We start from the raw sequence: 27978 nt of genomic DNA on the forward strand, positions 1-27978 counted from the left end.
ATACTGACCTGCTATGACCGTGTTGACACATTCATAGAGAAGCGACATGGCCGAGGTACTGGGGGAGCAAATAAGATGAAGGACAAGAACAAAAATAAATATTATATTTAACCCTAATATTTTTGTCCAGCTTGATTGCTTTGGAGTGTTTTAGTATCACTGTTACCTGTGGATGAGGTTTGTTAGAGGCTCAATCAGCTTCTTTCCCAAACGAGGCTCCAAAGGCGTGAGAGCACCAAACTAAAACATGGAAATCTCATTAAAGAAACAGAACAAAACACGGAGAGTCACTTCCTTTTCCAACCCAACACCTCTCACCAGCTTAATGATCTTGATGAGAACCCAGTTGTTGGTGGAGGAGGTCATGAGTTTGAAGAACAGGGGTGCCAAGGAAAGGTAGTTCTTAGGATTTCTTCTGGCCAGTTCACAGATGACATTCACAGCTGCTGACTGGACACCTGGGAAGCACACGATTTAAACACAGTTCAAGTGGAAGCCTGAAATATTAGCGTTTATTAGGGTTGGGCAAGAATTTTTTTTTTAGATAAATCTTTTTTTTTTAAATGACGTAGATTCAATATTGATTCTCAAAAGCCGCAAATTGATCTTTTCCGGTATTTATTTCAGCAAACATTGCACAATGTTACAACAGAAATCCGGCGGAGATACTGTTGACAAGAACCAAGAACAAATATGCTTGATACGCAATGCTCAGGTGAAATTCTATAGTAATACTACAAATCTGCAGAATCATTTGACATCACGCATAAGGCACCATGATTTCCGCAATTAAAGGGATACTCCATCCCAAAATGAAAATTTTGTCATTAATCACTTACCCCCATGTCGTTCCAAACCCGTAAAAGCTCAGTTCATCTTCGGAACACAATTTAAGATATTTTGGATGAAAACCTGGAGGCTGGAGGTTATTTATTTGGCAGTCTATGGGACAGTCTCAAGCCTCCAGGTTTTCATCCAAAATTTTCATCTTGTGTTCCGAAGATGAACTGAGCTTTTACGGGTTTGGAACGACATGGGGGTAAGTGATTAATGACAAAATTTTCATTTTGGGATGGAGTATCCCTTTAATGAATAATTAGCAGATGGTGCAGACGCACTGTTTTGTTTACTACACGTATACTAATGCGCAACGTGTTTTCAGCCTCTGCCGTCTCATTATATGATGATATGAACACACAAATATCATCTCCAACTTCATTAGCATTTTACCGTTTAATTTGAGAAAACTACCGTCATATCACATACACAGTAGCAGCAAGTTCCTCACTTGCAATATCAATAGCATTTGTATTCAAACTATATTCACTGAATGTAATCCAAAAAAAAAAAAAAAAAAAAAAAAAAAAAAAGAGAGAGAGAATCGAATCAAGAATCGAATCAAATCGAATTGAGAGTTTTCGAATCGGAATCGAATCGGGACATCTGAATCGACACCCAGCCCTAGCGTTAAGCGAGATGTGGTTCAGCATCCGTACCAGGATCTGGGTCCTCCAGCTTCTCTTTGAGGCGTGGGAATGCAGGACGAAGGGACTCGGGATACTTCAGGAACACTTTGTACATGATCAGCACCGCCTTCTTGCGAATGTACGGCTTAGTGTGAGACATCTGAGACGGATGAAGGGTGAGAATGAAAGAATGTGTGCTCAACATCAATATTTGCCTTTAGTAAACACTGTGAATGGATTTACCAAAGTCATGATGTCATTGGCCAGGTCGCGAGCAAGGTCAGGGGTCACGAAGCAGGAAAGTCCAGTCAGAGCCACGCCGGTGTCATACTGGTTGGGACTACTGAGATCCTGTTGAGAGATGATAAAGCATCCTACAGCTATCAGCAGGGTTTTTATAGTACAACTAAAACTGAAACTAAAAATAAAACTATTAAAAACATTTTCTTAAAACAAATGTTAACTGAAATGAAATATTATATATATATATATATATATATATATATATATATATATATATATATTATATTATATTATATATATATACATTTTTTTTTTTTTATTTCAGCTAGTTTCCAAGGCACCCTTTCTCATCTTAATTTCGTTTAACCTGATGTACTAAATTAACTAAAAACAATAATAGTAATAACTGGCAACCAGCGTAATCTAAACAAAAAGAGGTGAACGGGAAGTTCAACACGCACCTTGCGGATCTGATTGGTCGTCAGCATGATGACATCAGTGCCCTCATGAAAGCACTGTGATGCTGCAAGGTAGCCAATTCGCTGAAAACAAGAGATGAAAGAGACATTTATGAATCCAAATAAAAGAAATCTCTTCATATAAACAAAAAAAAGGCTTTGTTCTTTCCATTTAAAATTAGAGGCAACCACTGCATTTTAATCATGATCCAAACAAAGATGCTGCATACATGCAACATGAGCAGTTTTTAATTTAAATTAGATTAAATTTGAAGCAAAATCAGAATGTTTTGACTTCAGTTTTGTGAAACTATACATAAAAAAAACTGCATGAAACAGAAACAGCAGATGAGCTGAATGAGACGCAGATTCAGTCTCTGCCAGCAGGTGGCGCTTAAAGCGTTTCCTTGGTTACTGCTTTAAACAAAGCAGCACTGCACTTATGAACTTTAATATGCACTATACAGAGGCAAGATGAAAAGAAAAAATACCATCTAAACTTTTCTAAAGACAGTAAGTTCCCCTCAGACATGCATTCACATAAACTCCTTCCCCTAAATGAATCACGATTTGTTTAACATCTGAACTGATTTCAACCGTCACATATTTGGATCGATTTTCAACCAGCTCATGGTTAATCATTATATCCCTAATTAAATCTTACCAAAAATATGTAAAAAAAAAAAAAAAAAACAAAAGCACAAAATTACTATGACTTAAATTATAATGCAAGGAGTCATATGTGAACCAGTGTTGCAGTACAAAAGTACAACTAAAATTAAAATTAAATAGTAAAAGTAAAAAAAAATATATAATAAAATAAAATAAACATTAAACTACCGAAATCTGTTTTCAATCAGTGAAATAATTGGAAATAAAAAATACTAATATTACAGACTTAAAATATAAACATAACTTTGCTATAAGGTCCTAAATAATACTAAAACAGCATATAAATAATAAAAATGTTGTGAACCTCTGGATCTGGTCTGACTGTGCACTAATATTATTTTCCACGTCACCTCTCACCTTGTATGTGAATTTGGAGGAGCTCATCACCTCCACGATGTTGAACGCAGCCCAACTGACATCATAGCCAAGCATCTGCAACTGTAAGGGGGAGAAAGCAAAAGAATAAGTGACGGCTTGAGCTCAAAGCATTATGAAGCAGATCAGAGAGGACATAAGCGATGGACACTCTTACGTAGGTGAGCTTGCAGACTGCATTGGCTTTAACAGCGATGTTGTCCTGTTTGAGTTCTTGTTTGATCTCATCGATGCATGTCGAGATGTATTTGGCCTGTAGAAGGAACACGAAGTATTATTAGAAAGAGTGTATTTACGCTTTGATTTGAAAGAAAACAGTGCATACGTGCAGCGCGGCTGACACAGAAGAGTGTACGCTGCCTGCGTACTGCTTAGATTCTCCAAAATGGCACTACGGTGATGTGGAGAGACACAGAGGAGACAAATTGTTGAATAAAGTCATTATTTTTGTTTTATTCGCGTACAAAAATTATTCTCATCACTTTATAACGTTACGGTGGAACCACTGATGGCAGATGGAGTATTCTGACGATGTCTTTCATACTTTCCTGGACCTTGACACTGTTATTTTCTTGGCAGTCTATGGGACAGTCACAAGCCTCCCGGTTTTCATCCAAAATATCTTAATTGTGTTCCAAAGACAAACAAAGCTTTTACGGGTTTGGAATGACATGGGGGTATGTGATTAATAACAATTTTCATTTTGGGGTGGAGTATCCCTTTAACCAAAATAAACATCTTAAACTGAAACTTTAACAGAGTGTGCTTTGCCATATTTCTAACACAAAGTATATCTAAATAATTATTTATCAAAACAATATATAGGTGATGATAGTTCATCTAAATGACGTCATCGTTGTGTTGTTACAAACCCATTTTTTTTCTTTGTTAGAATATTTAGCACAACTGTCCAAGCTGCTCTTTCCATATATTTAAAGTGAATGGACACCAGGAGCACAAAGGACTGAAATAACAATAACATTAAATATTGTATATATTATAATATGCTTAAACTTATTTCTAGCTGCCAAAGCAAAATTGACCATGTTCATTTAGTGTAACGTGAAATAAAATACTATACAGACATATTTATAAAAAAAAAAAAAAAAACACCCATAACAAAAAAATCACTAAAATAAAATGACACTAGACAACATAAATATTAATTCGAAGTAGTACTTAAACACTATAATAGTACCTCAATGATACCAAAATAAGACTGGGTCGGCCATTCTGCCAAATAATTATTTTGTGTTTTACAGCAAGAAAAATAAATAATATGGGTTTTTAAGCAACATAAGAGCTAATAAACAATTTGAACATTTTTTATTTTATTTATTTTTATTTTTTTTACTTTTTTTTTTTTTCAACCAAACAACCTTACACTTCCATTAAATGCACGTGACACATCTGAATACACTCATACATAAGTTCTTGCATTTTTTAAATGCCTGATTTCACCTGAAACAAGCGATTACACAGTATTTGTCAAAATATTATTGTGTTAATTACAGAATTAATAAAATATTAATGTTTGTAGCACGTCTAGATAAAAGTTTTGGCTGATTAGGAGCAAAGGAAATCCAGTCTGAATGCTTCATGATTTTTCAGACATGTTCTCACTTTATATATAAGCAACAATCCACAGAGCAACACAGATTCATTGTTGAAACCTAAAAACTAAAACTATAAATGTAAAAGAAAAATGCTCAAAACTAGGTCAGCATGTGTGTATGTGTGTGTATGTGGAATGAATGACTAAAAGTGCTGATAAATTACAATGTCGCAAGTCCAGTGACATTACATTGTTCAATGATTAAAAAATAAATTCATTAAAAAACACCCAGCACACAAACACTCTCTGCATCTCAGGGAAACACAGAGTGCTGTTGTATTGGTGAGTGTGCTGGTCATGTGTCTTTAGTCATGAGACGGCCAGAGCAATGACAGCAACAAGTGAAGGGGTAAGAGAAGTGTTACATGGGCACAGAGGCGCAGAGCAAGACATCTTCACTGGGGTAAAAAAAAGTGTAAATATGTGGTAATCTTTACAAACCCCATGTGAACCATTATGGGTAATTTAAGCTCAGAGAGACTGAGAACACAAGCTGAACCTTCTGAAGTTCTTCAGAAGGTTTTCCTATCACGTCCTTATGAAAATCTTGCGAATGGTGCACTGTGGGTAATTTCCACCCAGTGAGATTCTTCAAAATGTTTTTGTCACATCTGGATGAAGCATTATGGGTGATTTTTAACCTAGTAAATACAAAAACATAGGTTCTCCAGAAGATTTTTCAGCCCTCTCTTCAAAACCCTTGTGAATGATGCATTATGGGCAATTCAGGGCCAGAGAGACTAAAAAACAATGCAAATCAAGGTTTTCAAGAGTGATTTCTTTTCACGTCTTTACAAAATTCTTGTGAACGGTGCATTATGGGTGATTCCCACCCACTGAGACTGAAAATATGGTGTAGGAGGTTCTTCAGAAGGTTTGTCACATCTTTCCAAAATTCGTATGAATGGTGCATTATGGGTGATTTTCACCAAGTAAAAGTGAGGTAAATTAAAGGGATACTCCACCCCAAAATTAATGATGCATTATGGGTACGTTAACTCCCACCCAATGAGACTAAATCTAAAGACTGTTCTTTAGGTTTGTGTCAAATCTTCATGTAGTTCTTACGAATGATGCATTACAGTTAAAAATGAAATTCCAGAGCTAAAACAGTTGTCAAATCATCACGAATGATGCATTATGGGTAATTTCATCCCTGTAAGAATGAAACATGTGGGAATAGATTGTTCTCCAAAAGATGTTCTTGTCCAATCCTCATTCAGCTCGAATGAATCATGCATTATGGGTAATTTCAGCCCATTGCCATGAGTGAAATATTTGTTAGTTAGCCAAGAGTTGGATTCAAACATCTCAGCAAACAGTCACTGAAGTATGAAGACGAACTCAATGTCCTTCCCAAGCAAACAAGGGAGCACAGTCTGGAGAAAAACCTTCATTCCTTCCTTCTTTTCAAACACAAACCAGCAAACAATTGACAACTGTAAAATTAGACACCTACAAGGTCCAAAAATGATTCAAATCCCAAATTGTGTGTTTCAAATGCAACTACAATGTCCAAAAATACAATTTAGGTAGGCAGCTCACTACTTTTGAGCCCCAGCCAGTGCTTTGGATAAGTACACCCACCTCTTGTGGAAAACAAATATAGAGGTCTCACACGAAACCACTGGCAGACAGCAAACAGAGCACAGTCTGACACTTCATTCAGGAGCCTATGAATATTTCACAGCACTGTCCACTGTTGGCCAGGTAACAGACACGATATCTAGGTACACCAGCACAGGTTACATTGACGAAGCCTTGCTGATACCTGACTCCAGATGTTTGCAGATTAAACAGGCCAGGAGACCAGAACGGGAACGTTAAAGCAGAGAATAAAGGATGCTTGAGTTTGAATGCACAAAAGGTGCGACTTAAACTCAGTTTGATATTGAATATAATGAATGTAGGCGACCAAACAGAGCAAAACCAGTCAGACCTGAATCAAAATTGTAGTATAAAGTCACTATAATGAGAAGCCAAGTATTTATGCAAAATGAAACAACTGGATTCAACTTTGAGCAACTTTTTGTGTGTTTACAAAGTAGAGCTGCAACTAGTACTCGATTATAAAAGTAGTGCAGAAAATGTTATTATTGATATGTATACTATTTAAGTTTTTTTAGATATATTTTCAGTTTTTTTGTAATTGTTTGTTTTTCAAAAATAAAACTAAATTTCGTTTTATTTCAGATGTGGTTTTCATTTAGTCATTTTAGTACTTCATCTTACAACTTACACTAGTTGCAAAGGCAACATTTCTATTTTTTTTTTTTTCAACGAATAACTATATTTTATTTCGGTTTATTGGAATTAACACAAATGATTTAATAATTCATATTTTAGTTAATAATGCCAAAACCGGCACAGTTATTTATATTTTGGCCAACACAGATAAACAGATAATTATTTTAATATTATCTCTGACGACATACAAATGGCAAATAGTAAAATTCTTAGTATTTTTAAAGATTAACTTAAAGTAACATAAATGTAAAAATAGTGGAAACGAGCAAGAATAGTTCAACAGCCAATATAAAGAGAGTGAGTTTTTGTAGATGTAATCGTGGTGCTGTTTTTTTGCCACAGACTCAAGGCCACACTGGACAACGCAGGTCATCCAGGAAGGTCCATCCTGCGTCAGATTGACACGTTCACCAGCTATGCCACATCAGAAACACTTAACATCAGTCTTCAGTAGGTTTACTGCATTTCATAACACTTAAATCACTGACCTGCTGTCTGCTAGAAGGGCAAACCGGTGACTAAAATCAATATGAATCTACTAAAAAGGGAACAGTATTCTGATGCCATAAAAGTGGGGAAACCTAGTTTGTGATTATAAATGCTCATCTTGTTCCCTTTTGCAAAGGGAGGGGCGAGGATGGAGCATATTGGAAGAGAAAATTCAGCCTTGTCATTATAGGTAACCAAGCAGCCTGAGGCCTTCAAATGTTTTCATATTTCATTCATCATTTCAAACACGCATCACAAAACGAAATCACAAGAAACCAGCGATCCTCATCCCTGATGCTGTGTTCAAGCTGACACTTGTGATTTCACAGCCAAGATGACGGCGGTGTCTCCATAACTTCTCAGCGGTCTACCTAGACAACATTTCTGGGTATCACAGAGATGTCTAGTAGTAGTAGTAGTATAGTAGTAGTAGTAGTAGTAGTAGTAGTAGTAGTAGTAGTAGTAGTATAGTAGTAGTAGTAGTAGTACACATTTATTTTCATGGCCAAATACAAGTATATCAAATACAATAAAAACCAGCAAACAAACAAACGCAAGTTATATTACACAAGATTTTTAACATTAACATATGATAAAAATTCTACAAATTTTTCTGCAAAAATGATACTAAACAACTCTGTAAGTGGGTTTCACAGAGATGTCTGAATTCAGCGTTATTAACCTGTTCGAACATCTGAATCAAATGTTTTCGGGCATCATGTGTGCATTCACATATTTGAGAGAAACTTTTCTTCTGGGGATCATATGTGCATTTGAACACTTGAATTTGAACACCAAAACGTTCAAATCGCCCACACATGCAAGTTCAAACATTTGCCATTCAGACATTTATTGGCATCACAGACACGTTCGAACAGTCAAATCTGTTGGCATCATGAGTGCATTCGAGCATTCAAATGGAACATTTTTGAGAATTTTGAATGCCTCTTCATAAATTTTAAATAACGTTTTTGGGATTTATATAAATGTTCGAACATTTTGGGCATCACTGTTTCATCTAAACATATTTGAAGACCCGAACTGAGCATCATAAGCACATCAGAATGTTTAAAACGAATGCAAGTTTAAATGTTCGCCCTGAGCATTTTGTGTATAATATAAATGTTCGATCAAATGTTTCACTTTCACCTTTTTTTTGCTTTTCACTTTCATTTTAACCAACATTTTAACATCGCAGGTGCACTGGAACGTTTGAAACAAGCATTTATCGGCATTTACCAGTGCGTTCGAACAATCGAATCGAACATCTGTCAACGTCACAGTATTCGAATCAAACATTTTTGAGCATCGCTTGCGTCATCATGCGCGTTCGAATCTTCGACTCGAACGTCATACGAGTGTTCGGACATGCTCAGAAAATGCTGTCTAGATGGGCAGCTCACTAGGTGTTAAGACACGGCCAATCTCATGACACACATTAGTGAGGCCAGCTATTTAGAATCGACATCTGTTCTTTAGCACGCCCAGTCTGTTTATTACATTTATAATTACACGGTTTGAATCAAAAACAGGATGGGATCAAATCTGTACTCACTTAGCCGTACGTATTTAAGTGTCTTAACCGTTAGCAATGCTAACTGGCCTCATCCATGATAAACAAAACGATGACAGACTGTTCTTATAACACTTACAACAGCTGTCACCTGCCACACAAACGCTAAGAAAGTACTGAAGTAATATTTCATTGTGTTAAAAAAATTTGTTGTCATCTAGGCAGATTATAGCCGGTTAGCTCACCTGAAATCAGGTGATTTGAGATCACTGACACGAGATCAGCTCGATTCGTTTACGTTATACCAGCTGCATTTAATGCAAATGTACAAAAACATCCGATTTTGAGGCAAGTAAATGGAAATAAACGGATAAAGTGCCTCACCTCATCTTCCTTATGGTTCCTAATGCCACGTACTAAATCCTGCAGGTTTTTGTCGAACATCCGATCGATGCTTCCCTTCACAATCTTCAGAGCCATGATAATTTCCCTCCTGTCCCACCAGACCGAACCGCGAACACGGGCTTTAAGTGAGCACTGACCGGCCCGCAGGAGCGCTAGTCTCTCATTCAGTCCCGAACAGCGGCCTGTGCAGGAGGCGTCTCGCTCTTTCTCTAAGCGCTGATCTGCAGCGGACCAGTGAAGGAAATGGCTGACAAAAATGGCGGAGCGATCACCTGACTGGCAAACCCATCCACACTGCGACGCGACGCGACGCGACGCGCTGTACGCTTCCCTGCGTGACGCTTTTCGGTGTTTAGGATTTTGACGTGCTTATTGGATTCACAAACTACAGTTTCAGATTGCATAAATAAATAATTCTAATAAACTAAACCTTACTTCCCGGAGATATTATGTTGAATCAGACAGTGTTTTCTAACTAAATACTATATGAATAAAAAAAGCAAATAACTTAGTATTACTTATGTATATATTTATGATTGAGATTTCCTCTTTTCGTTATTTTATATGATCTTTTATTGTAATTTATTCTTTAAATAAAATAAATAGGTTAATTTAAATAAAGCGGTACCACTCTAGTACCATAGACCTATATACCATAGACCTAGAAGCAGTCTATACTTCGTAGTATGTACTAGGCAGTATGTTAGTATCACATCCTGAACAATATGAAACATGTATTAAATAATAAATCACTCAAAATAAAAAAAAACATCCGAAAAATTTAATTAATACTAGGGTACAAAAAAAAAAAAAAACCATCACCAATTAACAAAACAAAAAAAACAAAACAGGTTTATAATAAGAATGATAAGCATGTTTTGTGACAGACAAATAAAGAATAGCATTGTTGGGTCAACCTATGCAGATGTAATATGTTATTATTAGAATACCAAACAACGGACAACAAACGGTCTACAGTTTGTTAGTTTAGTGAAAGTCCATCGACACTGAAGGTTACTGAAATCCATACCAGACAGATAAAATAATGAGAATGATGATGAAGCTTCATGATCCTTTGCTGTACGGCTTAGTGAGTCAATCAACACAAAACCAGACTCCTTTCTCTCTCTCTCTTTTTTTTTTTTTTTTTTTTTTTTTTTTTTTTTACATTTTCCTTATTTTTGTTCATAAAAAAACTAAAGCAAAAAAGGTTTTACTCATAAAAAGCGGCTACATAATACAAGCACAGTCTTCAAATACATTGGGGCTTCGGTGTTCTTCCTCCTCGACGTCAGCGTGGTTCTGAAATAAAATGCTCGTCCTCGACTGACCGGATGTGTGTAGCGCAGAATCCTCCACACTGAACATTTAGATTAAGGCGCTTGTTGGCCTCATGACGTCTCAATTCAAAAGTGCTAATAATGTTCATATCACGTTTTATGTACAACACGAGAAACTCATGTAGATCACAAAGGTGGGCGGACAAAAAGTAACACAGACGAATGAAGGAAGCCAAAGTGTGTTTGTGAATCGTTCAGCTCTCAGAAGACATCTGCTCGTCCTGCGCTCTACTGTCCTCTTTCACGTCTGTGTCTGCTGCCGGATCGGCCTCTGTGGAGTCAGCCGTGTGTGTTTGCTGCTCTGCTGGCTCGTCTGGATTGGGCCTGAAAGACCAATACAAAATTAATTGGCAAGCTGTGTGATTATTTTGCTTAAGGACCAGGAAAGCAAAAGGTGGCTGCTCTTCACCTGATGCCGTTCGGGGATTTGTTCTCATCCTGTTTCTCTTGGTCTGTGGGTTTGGGGTTGCTTTCCGATTCAGAAACGTCTTTTTTCTCACTCTCTGACTCTCCGTTCACTGGTTTAGAGTCATCTGGAAGGAAGGCACAAAGAACAAGCATGTTCTAAAACTCATTTGATTACTGCATGTGAAAACTTGTAACTGACAGCATACCTGCGTTTTGCTCATCTTTCTCTTTGTTCTCTTCATCCATTTCATCTTTTCCTGCCTTAGTGGTCTCAACCTTGCCAATGAACTGGAGCTTCAGTTTATTGTAGACTGCATTAACATTAACAATAACCTCACATCTAACATATAATCACAAAACATAAAAGACAGTCAGAAGCCTACAAGTATTTATTTATATATATATATATATATTTAATTATTAAATTGTTTATAATATATCATATATTTTATTTTAGCCTTTAATAGTTGTTTATTATTTAATAATAACTATTATTATTTAAATCAAAATTAAATTATTTGGCTTCAATTAAGTTCGATCGTACATTTTTTTTCCTCTTGTTGAATATGTTGTTTTACTTGGAAATACTTCTCATTAAAAGGATAGTTCATCCAAAAAATGAAAACCGTTTTTAAATGTCAATAAAAAAGTATTGCAAAATTACAGCGTTTCCATTAACCAATGTTATGCGACTAAAACGATTTTTTTTTCCATATGCGTGTATCTTGACAGAAGCAGCATGGAGAGCAGCTTCTGGGATGTGTAAATACTCTAAGCATTAATGGCAGGGAAAGCCCTTATACTTGAGAGCAACCACATATGAAGTGTTTCTTGGAGGTTATAGAACAGAGGAATGATCATATGACTTTTTACGTATGCCATGTGACCTGTTAATGTGAAAAAAAAAAAATTCCATTGCAGTTTTGCGAATTATTCCTTTTTCGCATTGCCTGAAAAACCACGTCATGTGACATCAGTGGTTTAACCATAATTTTACAAAGCTACGAAAATACTTTTTGTGAGCAAAGAAAACAAAAATAACAACTTTATTCAACAATTCATATCACATACGTAAACAACGCATGTACGTGGATACGTTGTTTACGTTCAGATCAAAGCATACACACACATTGCATACGTTGTTTACGTTCAGTGGATACTCTATAAAATGGCGCTATAGGGTGACGCAGAGGAGACAAATTGTTAAAAAGTATTCTTGTAAAATTAAAAAAAAAAAAAAGCTTTGTAAAATTACAGTTGACCTACTGATGACACAGATTATTTTAACGATGCCCTTGCTACGTTTCTGAGCCTTGATCGTGTTAGGATCCTTGCTGTCTATGGGAGGGTCAGAGAGCCCTCAGAATGTATCAAAGATATCTTAATTTGTGTTTCGAAGATAAACGAAGGTCTTACAGGTTTGGTACAATATAAGGGTAAGTAATGACAGAATTTTCATTTTTGGGTGAATTATCCCTTGAAATGGATTATAAATGGCAAATGTTTGTACCTTTTTGAGTGTGGCAATAACATCTGCATTCTTCTGCAAGATTTGAGTGGTTACTTGTACTGAGCTGAGCTCGTCCAGGGCCTGCAGACACTTCTCAATGTCCTACAGATTGAAAGGAAGCAGAAAACCAGAATGACACCAGGGTAATTCACACATCACGTCATTTTCACACATACAGCCTCTCCTATAAATAAAGACTAAATTCAACAGCATTTTGGAAGTTTAGAGGTCATGGGTGGTTCATTAAATACCATTGAACCATATGAACAGGTTTGAATCAACTGATTCAATGAATCGACATCCTAGGAGAATATGACCAAACTCATTGCTTGCTTGAATACTGGACTTTGCTGTAAAATTGGCAGAACAATGTTTCCGGTCATTTTAATTTTGTGTTTTAAGTGACATGGGTAGGCTGATGATGTCAATACTTACTGGGTTGTCAACTTTCAGTTAAAACCTCATCACTTTATGGATCTTAATAATATATATATACAGATCAACATAAACAATATATACACACTGACACAAAAACAATTCAAAAAGTCTGACGGCCCGTAAAATGACTCGAAAGGACTGAACAGCCATGAGAACATGTTTCATTTGACCTTTTTTCTTCTCGACTTTCTTCTCAGATAGACGCGTCGGTTTCCGTTTCGGCTTCTCGGCCTTATGCCTTGTGGGAAACAGTGGTGTTATTGTCAAGGTTATTAAAACAGAAAAAAAAAAAAAAAAAAAAAAAAAACAGAAAAAAAAAAAAAAAAAAAAAAAAAAAAAAAAATAATAATAATAATAATAATAATAATATGAAGAAGAAGAATACACCAACACCACATTTTTGTTATTTGAAATAAAATAAACATTAAATGGAAATCACTAAAACCTCAAATAAAATTGAAACGTAAAAATAATGGCTAATTCAGAATACTATATCAAATTAACACTCCCAAATACATGCCTCGTTTTTTCTTTCTCCTCTGATCTCTGAGGCCTCTTTTCTTTGATCTTCCTCTCTTTTTTCTCTTTCACCTCCTTCTCTTTCTTATGCCGCCCTTTCCGGCTGTCTTGACGTTTGGCGGATTTCTTCACCTAAAGAGGAAAAACACACAACCCAAGCAGTCAACATTTTGAGCAGCGGCACTAGTAGAGAGAGTCTGGCTAATGTTCTGGTGACTGGCCTCTGCAGGTGGTGGCGAGTCGGAGTCTGAAGGTGCGGGGATGGGGGGAGGCGGAGGTTTCTTGGATTTTTTGAGAGGGTGATCATCCACGTCATTGTCAGAGCTGCTGCTGCTGCTGTCACTGCTGCTTCCTCTCCTGGCCTTGTTCTCTTTCTCCTTTTTCCTTTTCTCTTCCTCCTCTTTCTCTCGCTCCCGGAGCCGACGGAGCTCTTCAGCCTCCTCTTTCTTCCTTCGCTCCTCCAGTTCCTTCCGCCGCTCCTCGTCTCTCTTCTTCCACTCGCTGACGCGGTCCGTCTCACTGTCACTTTGAATAAAATTTCAAACTCAAACAATCATCCATGTTTCCTTCAAGTCATGATTATGTGAATTTTATTTTTGTCGACATATTAAAGGGATATTCTATCTTTAATTATTCAGCCTCATATCGTTCCAAACCTGTAAGACCTTCGTTCATTTTCAGACACAAATTAAGAAATTTCTGATGAATTCTGAGAGCTTTCTGACCCTCCCATAGACAGGATCCTTACACAATCAAGGTTCAGAAATGTGGCGAGGACATTGTTAAAATAGTCCATGTGACATTAGTTTAGAAGACTTTAAATGTGGGTAATGTTCTTACACAAACATCGATTCACTTCAGAAGGCCTTTGTTAACCCACCGGAGCCAAGAAGAGCTTTTTATGATGGATGGATGCACTTTTTTGGTTTAAAAAACTCAGCCCCCATTATAAAGCTTGGAAGAGCCAGGACATTTTTTAATACAACTCTGATTGTATTCGTCTGAAAGAAGAAAGTCATATAGAACTAGGATGGCTTGAGAGTGAGTAAATCATGGGGTAATTTTTATTTTTGGGTGAACTAACCCTTTAACTGATTTATGACGGAAAGGAAATACTATTATCATCATCAGTGTAAAAACATGTAAAAATTCTTAAAACGAACAGATAAACCAAACTCACCTATCGCTGTCTGATGAAGAGGAAGGAGCCCTTTCTGGAGCTGGTTTGGCTTTCCTTCCCCGAGGCTTTGGTGGTGGTTTATCCGCTTGGAAAATGACGCAAAAAGAAAACTGTCCTTTAGTATTCTGATGTACTTGTCTAGGATTCCTGATATCTGAGGACAACTGTCTCAGGTAAAGTTTCCATCTACTGTGCTGCCATTCAACGCAACTACTCAACCGTTAAAACTAATTATAATATGTGCTGGCTTCATGTTGCAAAGCACATGTTCTCACCTTTCTTGCGCGCTTGTGGGGCTTTCCTTGCAGGAGGAGGAGGAGGTTCTGAATCGGAGTCGGATTTGGATCCAGACTGCGATTCGGATCCAGAGACGGCCGGCCGGGGCTTCTCATCTTCTGAATCGCTCCTGACGGCCCTCTGATCTGACTGGGACCAAAAAACTGAATAAGATCAAGAAGATCCATACTAAAACAATTAAAAAAAAAAAAAAAAAAAAAAAAACAGTGTAAGATCAAGCAAGTATGTAATTATAGATGGCCGCATGTGGTTGTCTCACCTTCCTCCTGCCTCTGCCTGCTGGCTTTTTTCCGCCTCGACCGCCCGACTCCTTCTGTGGCGTGAAGTCCTAGAGAACACATTAGTAACTTGTTTATATGATTTCAATGTGCATTATATTAACTACACAGCATTTTTGGTAGTAATGAAGCTATGAGATGTTTGAGCAAATTTCAGGCGGGAATACCTGGTCGCTGTTTTTGCCGGAGTCAGAGTCCGAGCTGGGTGATGGTTCAGGTTCTGAGGGAGATCCACTCTCCTCTCCATCTCGATCACTGGATGACGCCCGTGTTCTCTTCACTGGTGGCCGCTGCTAAATTTGACATAAAACATGCTTTTTATCTATATCTCGTTCAAGCAATTCAATTAAACTCACATCAAGCTTTCAAGTTTCAAAACAGACACAAAAGCACCATAAAAGTAGTTTATGCAAGCATTAAAGGACTAGTTTAATCACCTCCATGTCACTCAAGATTTTCATGTCTTTCTTTCTTCAGTCAAAAAGAAAGTAAGGTTTTTGATGAAAACATTAATGGATTTTTCTCCATATAGCTAGTGGACTTCAACAGACATCAAAGGGTTGAAGGTCCAAATTGCAGTTTCAGTGCAGCTTCAAAGGGCTCATCAGAATCCCAGCCAAGGAATAAGGGTCTTGTCAAAAAAAAAAAAAAAAAAAAAAAATATAAAAAATAAATAAAAAAAAAAAAAAAAAAAAAAAAAAAATATAAATATATATATATATATATATATATATATATATATATATATATATATATATATATATATATATATACACACACACACACACATTTTAACCACAAATGCTCATCTTGCACTTAATCACATCGAAAAGATCATACGTGACATACTGTAGGCGGAAGTACCGACCCACTGTTTACAAAGTGAACGTGCAAAGAAAGTTAAACGCCTTTTACAAAAAAATAAATAAAAATAAGTAAACCAACGATATCAGACGATTTTGAGGTTGCAGGAGAAAATTTAGTTTTTTTTCCCTACCATACCTTTTTGAACCAAAGTAAACTAACCGCACGTGACCTTTCCAACATAATTGCATAATGCAGACGCACATCACATAGATAGACAAGCATTTGTGGTGAAAAAGTATAGAAATGATATTTTTTTCAGAAAATGACTAATCGTTTCACTAGATAAGACACTTATTCCTCAGCTGGGATCGTGTAGAGCCCTTTGAAGCTGCATTGAAACTGCAGTTTGGACCTTCAACCCACTGATCCCCATCGAAGTCCACTATATGCAGAAAAATCCTAATGTTTTCCTCAAAAACCTTAATTTCTTTTCGACTGAAGAAAGAAAGACATGAATAACTTTGATGACATGGGGGTGAGGAAATCATCAGGAAATTTTATTTCTGGAGTGAACTAATCCGTTCACACCTTCAGCTAAATCCATATTATATATGTTTTTTTATTATTATAAGCATGCTGCAGTTTTGCCGTCAGCCACTTTGAATGCTCAAGTTCTTTAAAGTGGATTCTGATTGGCTGTCAATGTTTTTAGCATTGACCAGCTGGAAAAATCGATCTGAAAGTGATTCCCATGATATCATTTCTCTGAGTTGTAATAATTTAATTGTGGTGTCAACTTTCCTTCTATCATAGATTTAGAACAATTACTATAACTATTTAGTTTAAGGGATAGTACACATGCATGCATCGTGGTTCTCTCGTGAACATGCATTTAAGACTGACATGGATGAGAAGCAATTATTGAATAAAGTTTGTATTTTTGTTTTCTTAGCACACAAAAATTGTTCTTGTAACTTCATGAAATTACAGTTGAACCACTGATGTCACATGGACTATTTTAATAATTTCCTTACTATCTTTCTGGGCCTTAAACGTATCAGTTGCATTGCTGTCTATGCAGAGTCAGAAAGCTCCCGGATTTCATCAAAAATATCTTAATTTGTGTTCCGAAGAGGAACAAAGTTCTTACGGGTTTGGAACGACATGAGGGTGAGTAATTAATGACAGAATTTTCATTTTTGGGTGAACTAATCCTTTAATGTTATCATCCTTGGTGTGAATGGCCCTTTGTGCCAAACTACGTCCTTTAAGCCCAAAGTATAGTTCATTTTTAACATGAACATATAGCGTATGTGTACAACAGAACATAAACATAAAAAAACCATATACTTGAGGCATAGCTATGAATACATTCATAACACAGAATGACTCTACTGCGTAAATAAAAACTACTTGCACTACACTGATTACTCTACAACCACTAACACTCTTCTGTTTAACACTAGTGTATTTCTAACTAACTAAAGCTGACATTAAGAGCTTTGAAAAGAGAAATTCAGAGCACCTGAAAGTATAATGCATAAAACTGCAAGAGAAGCGAGAAATATGACAGATGAGATGACAGTGAGGATATACAATCAATCATGTTGGCTTGTTTCGAGTTTGGATACCTTTGCAGCAGGAGCTTTGCGCTTCACTGCCGTCTTCCTTTGATCCTCACTTCCAGAGTCAGAATCATTACTTCCCGTTTCAGCTTTCCTCGGTACCACCGCTTCCTCGTCATCTTCCGCATCACTTCCCGACAAGGAATATTTTACAAATCAGCACTATGATGATGATGCAGGCTAAACAAATACAAGGAAGATGTTACAAATCAGCATTTGTTGTCATGAACCACAAGATGATTATGGACAGAGAAATGAAGTCTTACTGCAGGTGTGCTATAGGAGGCATGAGGGTTGTTTTGGATTTCCCACAAGCCTTCGTTGAACCCTTTCCTTTTGTTGGGCTTCCCATATTGGTCTTGGTACTTTTCAAATGCAAAAAGGTCCTTGGGTGCAAGGAATGCTCTGAAAGGAAAGTTAAAATCAGTATTATAAAGTTGGGACGAAACAGAAAGAGCAACAGATCTGTTCTTCTGTATTGTGACCTACACACGAGTGCAACAGATAATCAAAAAATACATGTGGTTCTACGTATTGTTGTAAAAATGTGAACATTACACAAATTTTTATGGCATTTTAATTAAACATCATGAGGTTAAAACGCATGAAACTGTACGGATGAAGTGTTTATGTTAATATCTGCAACATGCATTTACATTTAGCAGACGCTTTTATCCAAAGCGACTTACAAATGAGACAATACATGGGGTGGTTTTTCATTTCATGCCGATTTTAATATATGAAGGTCTCCACAAAGTTCTCAGATTGAAAAAGTAAACAAATTTGGTCTAAAAAGTTTCTTCTAGTACCACCCATTACTCCATAACAGTTTAGACAAGCAAGGCCCCACCATACTTTAAAAAACAGAGAAAACACTACGATAATGCACACAGCTCATAACAAATATCATGCATCCATGTATCATCATCTGGTGCTCATTCAGATCCAGATATACGTACGTTTCATGAGTCCCAAAGAAAAAAATGGGGACTTTATTAGGCGGAGGTTTGACAGCCCCCTCTGCAACATCTTCAATCTGGAGGAGAAATATTAAAAGAAGGTTATCACATGTTCTTCAGACCTCCAGTAGTGCAAGTTTCTAGAATTAAGAACTGATTAGTAAATGTTTTTTCTACTCCGCGCCGAGTAAGTTAAGTCACGTGCAAGAAAGCATCTCCATGTGTAAACATAACAACCTGACCCCCCTCGCTGCATTTAACATGTTATTAAACCAAAGGAACACAACAGCCACAAGTCTAACATGTAGTAATTGTTCAGGTTTTACCTCACTGTGCATCTAAAGCTGATTCCTAATGTATAAAATACAAAAACAATCAAGACTTTGCGGACACGCGACCTTTGCTGCTCCTCCAGCAAACAAGCTAGCCTCGTAACTAGGCTAATAATAATACGAAATAAACTCATAATTAAGATGTTTAGACTCTGAGGTAATATATAATCCGAGTTTGTTTTGAAAAACTATACGTGTATACACATGGCAAAGACAAGACCACCCGCCCAGAAGAAGCTCGTCATCTTGTCTTCCCTTACCCGGGCCGGCCAGTGGGGATATCCCTTCATTTTAGCAAACACAAGATCCCCGGGCCGGAAGTTGTGCGGCATCTTGTCGTCCCTCTATGCACCGCTCCTCGTCCTGCTCGTTCGTGGTCGTCCGCGGTCCGTTTTTCAGGCCGACAGACAGCGAGACCTGGTTCGGGTACAGTAGGCGAGGAAAGGCGGTTGGTTTCTGCAGCGGTTTCCGCTCATTCCATTTTTTGTCAGCGGAAGTCCCGCCTCTCCTGAGAACGACGATTGGAGGAACGGACTGTCACTCTACACGTCCACCAATAAGAATGTACAATGTGTACACCGCTAAAGACTTTAGTTTATATTATACAGACTTGATTATGAAACGACGGTGTTGAAAATGAAACTGGGAGAACATAAAAATCATTTCATATTTGTGTTTATTAAATCATCTATTCAAAATGCATTCACTGGAATGTAACTGCACTTATATGAATGTATTTTTTTTATCTAAAAAAATAATATATACATTAACTCCCGAACGTTTATTTTAGTAGTTTCGAGGAATAACTATTTGGCATATACTAACTCTTAAGATTTCTAAATAAAACAGTAAATGTTAAACATATGATTTTTTTTGGTTTTTTTTTTTTTTTTGTACGATTTGACAGCTCAATTTATACATAAGAACCTACCTGAAGGCCTTCAAAATGGAAAAAAATCATGGAGAACAGAACTTTTTTAAATTATTTTTATTAATGAAACAGAAATTACACTTCCTTCAGAAGATCATTAAAGGCAGAAAGTTTCACATGTAACGAAAAAGAAAAACATACAAAAAATATGGTAAATAGAAGCAGAGTAAATAAATTAATGAATAAAATAAACGAAAATAAAATAAATACGTTAAATATGACTCTTAATAAATAAAATCAGACAGATCACACCTTGTAATAATAATAATAATCATCACAAAATGTTTTAGGGGTCAGTGTTTTAAGGATCAGTCCCTCCCCTCCGCTTGATGTCGCTAAAACATCGTCTGCGTCACGGTCGCGTCATGCGCGTGTTTCCGGTTGAGACCCTCGTCCTCGTTCAGTTGTAAACACATCGCTCTGGCGGCGGCGACTCTCATTGCTGAAAAACCTTTTTCTTTTTGCACACCGTGTATCGCTAAGAATGAAGAAGTTCTTCGACGACATTAAGAAGGATATAAAATTCAAGTCAGTAGGGCCAGGAAAGAAGCTCACAGATGACAGCAGGTAACCGTTAAAAGATCACAAGTTCTCCAGACAGCTGCGCTTCGACATTAAACCCAACCTTATCCACACATAATCAGCTTTTAATGAGCAGACCACGATACCTCGAATAACACGTTTTCTTATTATAGACGGTTTCGCATTTGAAACTGTCAAAAGTGTAAGTTAGCTATTACTTTACACCTGAAACCTGGCGTTATGTACGTTACAGAAATCTGCATCTATACCAGTCTGTCTGCATTTCTGACATAATCATATCTGCAGATGACGTACGGAGACATGTATCAGCGTTTTTACTGTTTTAACTAGTTTAACCTTATCACTATGATTACTGATAGGGCTCGAGGTAGTCACGTGGGAGTGGCTGCTTCAGCGATGTTATTGGTTACAACAACGGGTTTAAGCACAGGTATGAGTGGGTGATTTATGGCCACAAACCAGTCATATAGATCATCTGAAAGATTAATAAATAAGCTTTCTATTGATGTATGGTTTGTTAGGATAGGACGATATTTGGCAGAGATGCAACTATTTGAAAATCGCCTTTAAAACTGTCCAAATGAAGTCCTTAGCAATGCATATTACTAATCAAAAAAATAGGTTTTGATATATTTATGGTAGGACACTTACAAAATATCTTCATGGAACATGCTCTTTACTTAATATCCTAATGATTTTTGGCATTAAAAGAAAAATTGATCATTTTGAAACAAACGATGTATTGTTGGCTATTGCTATAAATATACCTGTGCTACTTAAGACCAGGGTCACATATCTGGTTTCTCCTGCAGCTCTAAACCTCAGGCCCCGCAGGTTCCTCATGGAGCGCCCAGAAAAGCTCCCACTGAGGGCGCAGAGAGAGCAGGGGCCGCGGCCCTCGCCAGGATCGAGCAACAGCACCGGCCAAAGCTGAAAACCTCCCAAGATGCCATAAGGAATCAGGGTAAATCATTCGATTTTTTTTTTTTTTTTTTTTTAAACTCAGAAATCAGAGAATATTAGTGAATGTGTCACATTCTGTCGTTGTATTTCAGTGAAGCGAGAACTCGAAGCAGAGGCGGCTGCCACAGCTGCCAGCCTGAAGAACACAGATGTCCAGGCAAGTCTGCCATATGTAGCTTTTGTTCGCATTGAGCTGGCAGATTTGACTTTATTATTGATTCAGAATCACACAAAACCAAATGCTTTTGCTGATACGTTGACTGAAAGTGTCTAAAAATAGAGGAATTTGATTATGTGACTGGTATTTGGTCATGCGATCTGAACATGGTAGCCACCATGAGGGAACATGCCTTGTCCAAATACCCACACTTGGGGTCTTTGCACTTGACTACTTCGTGTAGAACTTTTCTTTACTTGATAGGACACACTTATAGTGTTTGCATAGCTTTACTTTGATTTTAAATACGTTGCATTTGGTCGTCCCTATAACATGACATTTTAATTTGTGGTGCTGCTAATTAAGGGATAAAAAGCAGTTGCAAATGTTGTACAAAATAAATATCACCACTACTCATCTTTGCACCAATAAAAGGTGCAACGCTTTGTTTAACTACCAAATTATATGTAATATCGAATTATTATATTAATATTTAACTTACACCGGAAAGGTTTCCGTGATCTCTCACGAGATCTCAGCAAAAAGTCTCATGATTTATTTTACAACATGATGCGTGATGGGATATACTACGGCTGGAATAGCGCTCCGGATATATGTAAACCTTTTTTAGGCTACTTTTAGACCAATTTCGTTGTTTGCAAACAGCGATGACATTTTTTTTGTGGGCAGAGCCTATCTGGTGGCAGAAAATGTCAGTTTTAAAAGTAGCAGTCTATGGAAGCCATAGAATAAAAGAATAAAAAAAGTTAAGTTTATATTTCAAAATTCTGACTTTTTTTCTCGCAATTATAAGTCTGAAAGCAATGGCTTTGAAATCATATAGTGATGTCGGTTAGCTACATACAGATTAATCTAATATAGGATGCATTGGGATATTAACATTTATTAACATGCATATTACCAGTGTTTAGTTTCATGCTCAAATGCAATGCCCAATATTGACTATCTGAGTTATTTGAGACGGTCAAATTGCTTTAAGATGTTTCTAAATACTGATGTTATAATAATGCAATAGTGCTTTTTTCATCATTTGTTCAATAGTAGGCATACTTCAATAAATTGTTCATATGGCTTAGAAAACGCACAGGCGATTTCAGGAATCACTTGATAATGTAGATAAAAATATAGCACAAATCTGCCATAAACGGCATTATAATGAGAACGTTATAGAATGTGAAATTCTGTCTGCTTTCCTTGCTGCTGCTCCGTAAGCGCCACCTGCTGGCAGAGAGTGAATTTGTTTCGTGCAGATATATTTTATGAGTAGCTTCACAAAACGCAAGTCACACAATTCTGAATAAAAACATCTTTGTTTGGATCATGATGAAATTGCAGGGGTTGCCTCTAATTTTTAATGGAAAGAGCACAGGCAAAGCCTTAGTTTGTTTATAGAGATTTATTTTATTTGTGTTATTTATTTGGTTTGGGGTTTGGTTCAAAATTGCCATATTTCAATTTCACAAAGAAGTGTGCAGGATTTTGTGCCAGCAATAATAAAAGGACACCTTTTTATTTATAATTTGTCTTAAATAAATGACGATTGAATTTTTATTTTTGAGTGACCTGTCCCTTTAAGATTTCAGATCCAGTACAGGCTCATTTCAACAGCAGCAGCATTGCTCTTTTACCGACTGTATTTATTTGTACCTTTTCAAGGGGGCCTGTGTTCCACAAAAGGATCCATCTTGTTTCTCAGTGCCGGGTGTTTTCTTCATCTGTCCTCTCACTGGAAAAACCTTAACAAAGACTGAAAAAGAGATGCACATAAAGGAAGCCATTCTAATGGTGAGCTTATTACAGACAAAATCTTGAAGAGATTCCATTTGGAAGTTACTGAACATTCTTTTTTCTTCACAGAGGTTCTCAGAAGATGCGATAGAGGCCTCCATTATGATGATTCACAACTTTAATAAAGACAAAGAGAAAGTAAAGGCTGCAGTTGACATCATTAGCAAGTGAGGACTATTTCATTCAAACTTTGCACTACAGTATGTCAGCGAGTTTGTACGGTGTTCGACTGAGGTTACGTTTACGTTACGTTTTGTTTGTTCACGTTTGCCTTTAAAATCGACACGTACTGCGCATGTCCACAAACCTAACACTTAGATTCCCGTTTTGGGTGTTTACACGGAAACGATAACAGTGGCGTTTTCAAAAATGTGTGTTATCAGTCCCCAAAACACCGTTGTCATGCAAACAAACAGACAAAACGCATTAAAAAAAATCCCGTTTTTGGCTGAAAACGTTGTGTAAACGGCCCCTGAATCTCAATGTGTGGACACAGGTACATCGAAAACATCTGTAAGAATCCGACTGAGGAGAAGTACAGGAAGATCAAACTTAGCAACAAAGTGTTTCAGGTACGTACATTTTCACTTTCAGGATTGAAAGAAAAAAGCAGATTCACTCATGTTTTGTTGTTTAACTCAAAGGAGAACGTCAGTGGGATTGAAGGATCTCGCGAGTATCTTCAGGCGTTGGGATTTGAAAGCACCACATTGCCGGTGGACGGCGAAGGTAATACATGAATAGCATTAAATTTAAATGTAAAATGTGCAATATCTTTGATGCCAAAGTCCTCACATGGATGAATAATGTCTCTCAGACAGGACTGAGGAGTTCCTGGTGTTACCGGCGCAGGAATCTGAGGCTCTGGAGCAGATGAAGGCTCATGTGGAGCGGCTGCAGAAGGGCGAGCCGGTCAGAGCGAAGCTGGACCGTCAGACGCAGGTCTTCAGACCCTCAAAGCACGCCACACACTTCCAGCTTCCCCCAGACTTCTACAATCTGACCGCGGAGGAACTGAAAAGAGAACAGCAACAGAAGTAAGGAATCAACAACAGTAGCATTTGTGCTGTCTAATCCAATAAAGTCTTACCCTGTTTTTATGATCTTCCTTCATCACAGGAGTGAAGTCGTGGAAAGAAATGCAATGCTGCGAACTAAAGCCATGCGTGAGAAAGAAGAGCAGAGGGAGAGAAGAAAGTACAACTACGCACTTCTGAGAGTGCGCTTACCAGATGAAAATATACTCCAGGGTTAGTAGTTTGTTTATATTAGGGCTGACAAAGTTAACACGTTAATAACATAGTAACGCAAATACATTTTAACTGCACCAGCAACAGTCAAATATATCAATGAAAACGTTTTATTGAGAATTTTGCTGCATCAAAATACAGTTTGTGGGCACAGAGAGGCAAACAAGTGTAATAATGAATAATAAATGTACCGCATGTTCCTGAGCTGCCCTGTCGTGTGAAAATGTAAACAGGCTTGTGTAAGTAAATTGCTCAGTGCAAAGAAAGAGAAGTAATAGGAAAATGGTATTTCTATGTTTTTTCTTCTTTTTTTCATGTGTCTAATAGACATGAACAAGTTATTTGATGATGACCTTTGAAACATGTCTAGTCTAAATGCTCTGTTGAGTATGGTTTTACCAATAATAAGCATACATTTGCATAAAGGATATTTGCCCATGTTGATTAGAGTATTAAAAACTTGAAAAGTATTAAAGTACATTTAGAACAGATAAAAATGTGTGATTAATCACGAGTTAAGTCATGACAGTCATGCGATTAAATGTTTTAATCGAATGACAGGCCTAGTGTATATATGTAAAACCTATAAAATTAGTTCTATTTTATTCTAACCACATATTTTCCCAAAATATTTAACGCAACTTTATATTTTTATAAATGAGATATAATAAAATACAATATAACACTGCATATATTTATATATTTCTAGATTTTAGAAAAAGGGGTCTTACACAGAGGTTCCTGGCATAAAAAGTTTGAATGGTCTCAAATAACATTTTTGATCAAATGCGTTTCACAAAAGTTGCACATTGATGCATTTAAACACTCCAGAATGCTTTTCCCCATAGATGTCTATTATCTTTGGACAAACTTAACTTCAATTTGAAACGCTCTGCAGGCACTTTCCTGGCGTGGGAGAGGGTGGCAGCGTTGTACCAGTTTGTGCGCGATTCTCTGGTGAACGACTGGCAACAACTTGATCTGAATGAACCCAAACTACAAAAACAAAAATCAAAAAAAGTAAACGACTCTTAATTAAATAAAAAATGAAAACCAAGTTTAAACGAAACAGTCCACAATGTTTGATTCAATACAAAATGATCAATACTTGAATCAAACATTTGTTTTCACCTTCCAGGCCCCAGCAGCTCTGCTGACCTTCTCGTGGGACGCTGCAGTGCAGGCAGACATCGCTGCAGCTGGAGGAAAGACTGCGGTTCTGCTTAAAGCCGCACTGTTAGAGAACATCAAGACCCTGAGCTGAACATTTAGCGTCCCCAGTCGCTGCTGCCCCCGCCTGCGCTATCTCACGAGTTTCTCTCCCATCATCCCCCACGGTTTCACAGGATGGGCCTGATGCATCGTGTCCACAGCATGTGCTAGGTGGATTTATATGGTGCTAAACGCAGGAGTTTTCCTGTCAGTGATATTATGAGGAGTGTTATTGGCCAATTTCCAAACAATCTGTCCTATTATAATGCATTGTTGCTTGAGGTAAAATGGCCCGTCATTATGTGATAAGGGAAGATGCTCAGTTCTATTGGAAACGGTCTGTGAGAGGATCTGATGTAATGTAAAGCACTTTTTAGCTGCTGCTGAAAGAGAGAAATCTTGATGTACCATGAAATCCCACTGTGGCAACAGAAGCACTGATCTAACATGAGCTCTACCAAGTCCTGTCTTTTGTTGTATTAATGTTTTGTCTCCTGCTTAACATAAATGAGACTATGCATGAATGTAACAAAGCAACTTAAATGAGACAAAAAGTTCTGGTCTCCAAAAATCTACCTCCTAATGCAGATAAATGTGCACTCGTGTCACCATGTCAGTTAATTGACTTGTATAAGTAAGCCCAAAGTATCCTTCAGTTTTTATGCATAAAGCACATGCAGCATAAATTTCATCCAGATTTTCCCTCTGAAATCTAACAATTTTTTTGCACTATTTATTTTGTCCACAAGGTGGCAACACTGACCCGCCCTATTGGTTCATAGTTAAAAAGAAACTCTTAACATCTCTAAAGTAAGCCGTTTTCTGTGAATGTGCAATACTTATGCTTCTTTAGCTTCTGTGTGTAAACTAGAAGCACAACAATGTGCAGTAAAAGGTAAAACTATTTGTGCTACAAACAAGTGTGTTTATAGTTAATATTTAAATATGATAAACATTAGTTTGGAATATTAAACAACATAATGCTGCTTTTTGTACAGTTAAAATAACTGGAAGTGATTGACACCGGAAGCCTCGCATATTTTCAAATGGCCAGGCACGCGCACACTTGCGTTAAAAATAAGATGGATAACTTCTGGAGAGAAATAGCGCAGACACTAGATAAGTTTTAATCTTTCTAGTCTGTGTTTGCACACACTAACAAATGCTAATAAATGAAATATACCTTGAAAGGCTACGCGATGGCATCAAAGGTCCACCTTATTTTTAAACGCAAAAACCATTTACTGTGAATGTGTGAGACTTCCGCTTCATTAGCTGCTGTAGGTAAATAACTTTAATACAGTGCAGTAAATTGTAAAAAAAAAAAAAAAATGCTTTAAACCAGTGTTTATAATCACAATGATAAATGTAACAATATTATAACAAATGTTTTTTCAGTACTGTTTTTGTTTAAAGCGGCTGACACAAGAAACATTGCGCAATCAAGTTAAAAAATGCACCCAATTTTACGTTAAAATCAAGGTGAATACTTTGGGTTTTAGACTGATTCTGTTGCAGAAGATCATTGTCAAGTGCTTGTTTCTTTATTAAACCATGCTATTTTAAAAAATGATCAGTGCTTGTATTTTACACTATTTTGTCAAGTATAAAATATTGTTCTGTTGCACGTGATGTGATGTATGAAATAAAATGCATCGTCAGATGAGACGCGTGTATGTGAAAGAAACCAAACGTCATGTGATCACTTGGAAGGAAAACGTTCGTTAACATTAAAAGTTGTTCATTTTTAAATAATGCTTTATTTAAACAAGCTTTGTAAGAAACCCATTACAACTGCAAACTACGGCGCAGTTTATTCGAGACAATTAAGAAAACACGTCGCCAAAAGAAACGCCAATGCTGTTGTTTTTTTTCCCATATTGGACGGCCACCTACTATTTCAGTCTCTACACCATTTTTCAAAAACCCAAAAATAG

At 37.0% G+C, this 27978-nt stretch overlaps 3 protein-coding genes across 3 annotated transcripts in view; 1 reads left to right on the forward strand and 2 right to left on the reverse strand.

Annotated features, from left to right (window-relative positions):
• ap3d1 (adaptor related protein complex 3 subunit delta 1) overlaps positions 1–9767 on the reverse strand; it is a 28235-nt gene extending 18468 nt beyond the window's left edge. The window contains exons 1-9 of the mRNA XM_042749862.1: positions 9463–9767; positions 3372–3467; positions 3197–3277; positions 2171–2251; positions 1710–1817; positions 1497–1626; positions 319–458; positions 167–240; positions 9–58 (exon numbers count right to left, since the gene is read on the reverse strand). Of these exons, the coding sequence (XP_042605796.1) occupies positions 9–58; positions 167–240; positions 319–458; positions 1497–1626; positions 1710–1817; positions 2171–2251; positions 3197–3277; positions 3372–3467; positions 9463–9558 (856 nt within the window). The 5' untranslated portion in view covers positions 9559–9767. The remainder of the gene's footprint in view (positions 1–8; positions 59–166; positions 241–318; positions 459–1496; positions 1627–1709; positions 1818–2170; positions 2252–3196; positions 3278–3371; positions 3468–9462) is intronic.
• Positions 9768–10680: 913 nt separating this feature from the next.
• On the reverse strand, positions 10681–19680 carry hdgfl2 (HDGF like 2). The gene is given in 16 exon segments (XM_042749249.1): positions 10681–11147; positions 11233–11356; positions 11438–11568; positions 12719–12843; positions 13177–13218; positions 13324–13417; positions 13700–13830; positions 13920–14223; positions 14879–14963; positions 15154–15343; positions 15435–15503; positions 15621–15743; positions 17892–18065; positions 18152–18290; positions 18845–18921; positions 19437–19680. Coding segments are annotated over 16 exon segments (2010 nt in total). The 5' UTR covers positions 19509–19680; the 3' UTR covers positions 10681–11017.
• A 788-nt stretch (positions 19681–20468) lies between these two features.
• On the forward strand, positions 20469–27373 carry ubxn6 (UBX domain protein 6). The gene is made up of 11 exons (XM_042749922.1): positions 20469–20674; positions 21463–21614; positions 21706–21770; positions 23448–23576; positions 23649–23746; positions 24076–24151; positions 24224–24308; positions 24397–24616; positions 24699–24829; positions 25728–25849; positions 25968–27373. Exons 1-11 carry the CDS (start codon positions 20592–20594, stop codon positions 26091–26093), a joined length of 1287 nt encoding a protein of 428 aa, XP_042605856.1. The 5' UTR covers positions 20469–20591; the 3' UTR covers positions 26094–27373.
• The last annotated feature ends 605 nt before the right edge of the window (positions 27374–27978 follow it).

The sequence above is a fragment of the Cyprinus carpio genome, chromosome B22 (assembly GCF_018340385.1).
Source record: "Cyprinus carpio isolate SPL01 chromosome B22, ASM1834038v1, whole genome shotgun sequence".
Lineage (NCBI taxonomy): Eukaryota > Metazoa > Chordata > Actinopteri > Cypriniformes > Cyprinidae > Cyprinus > Cyprinus carpio.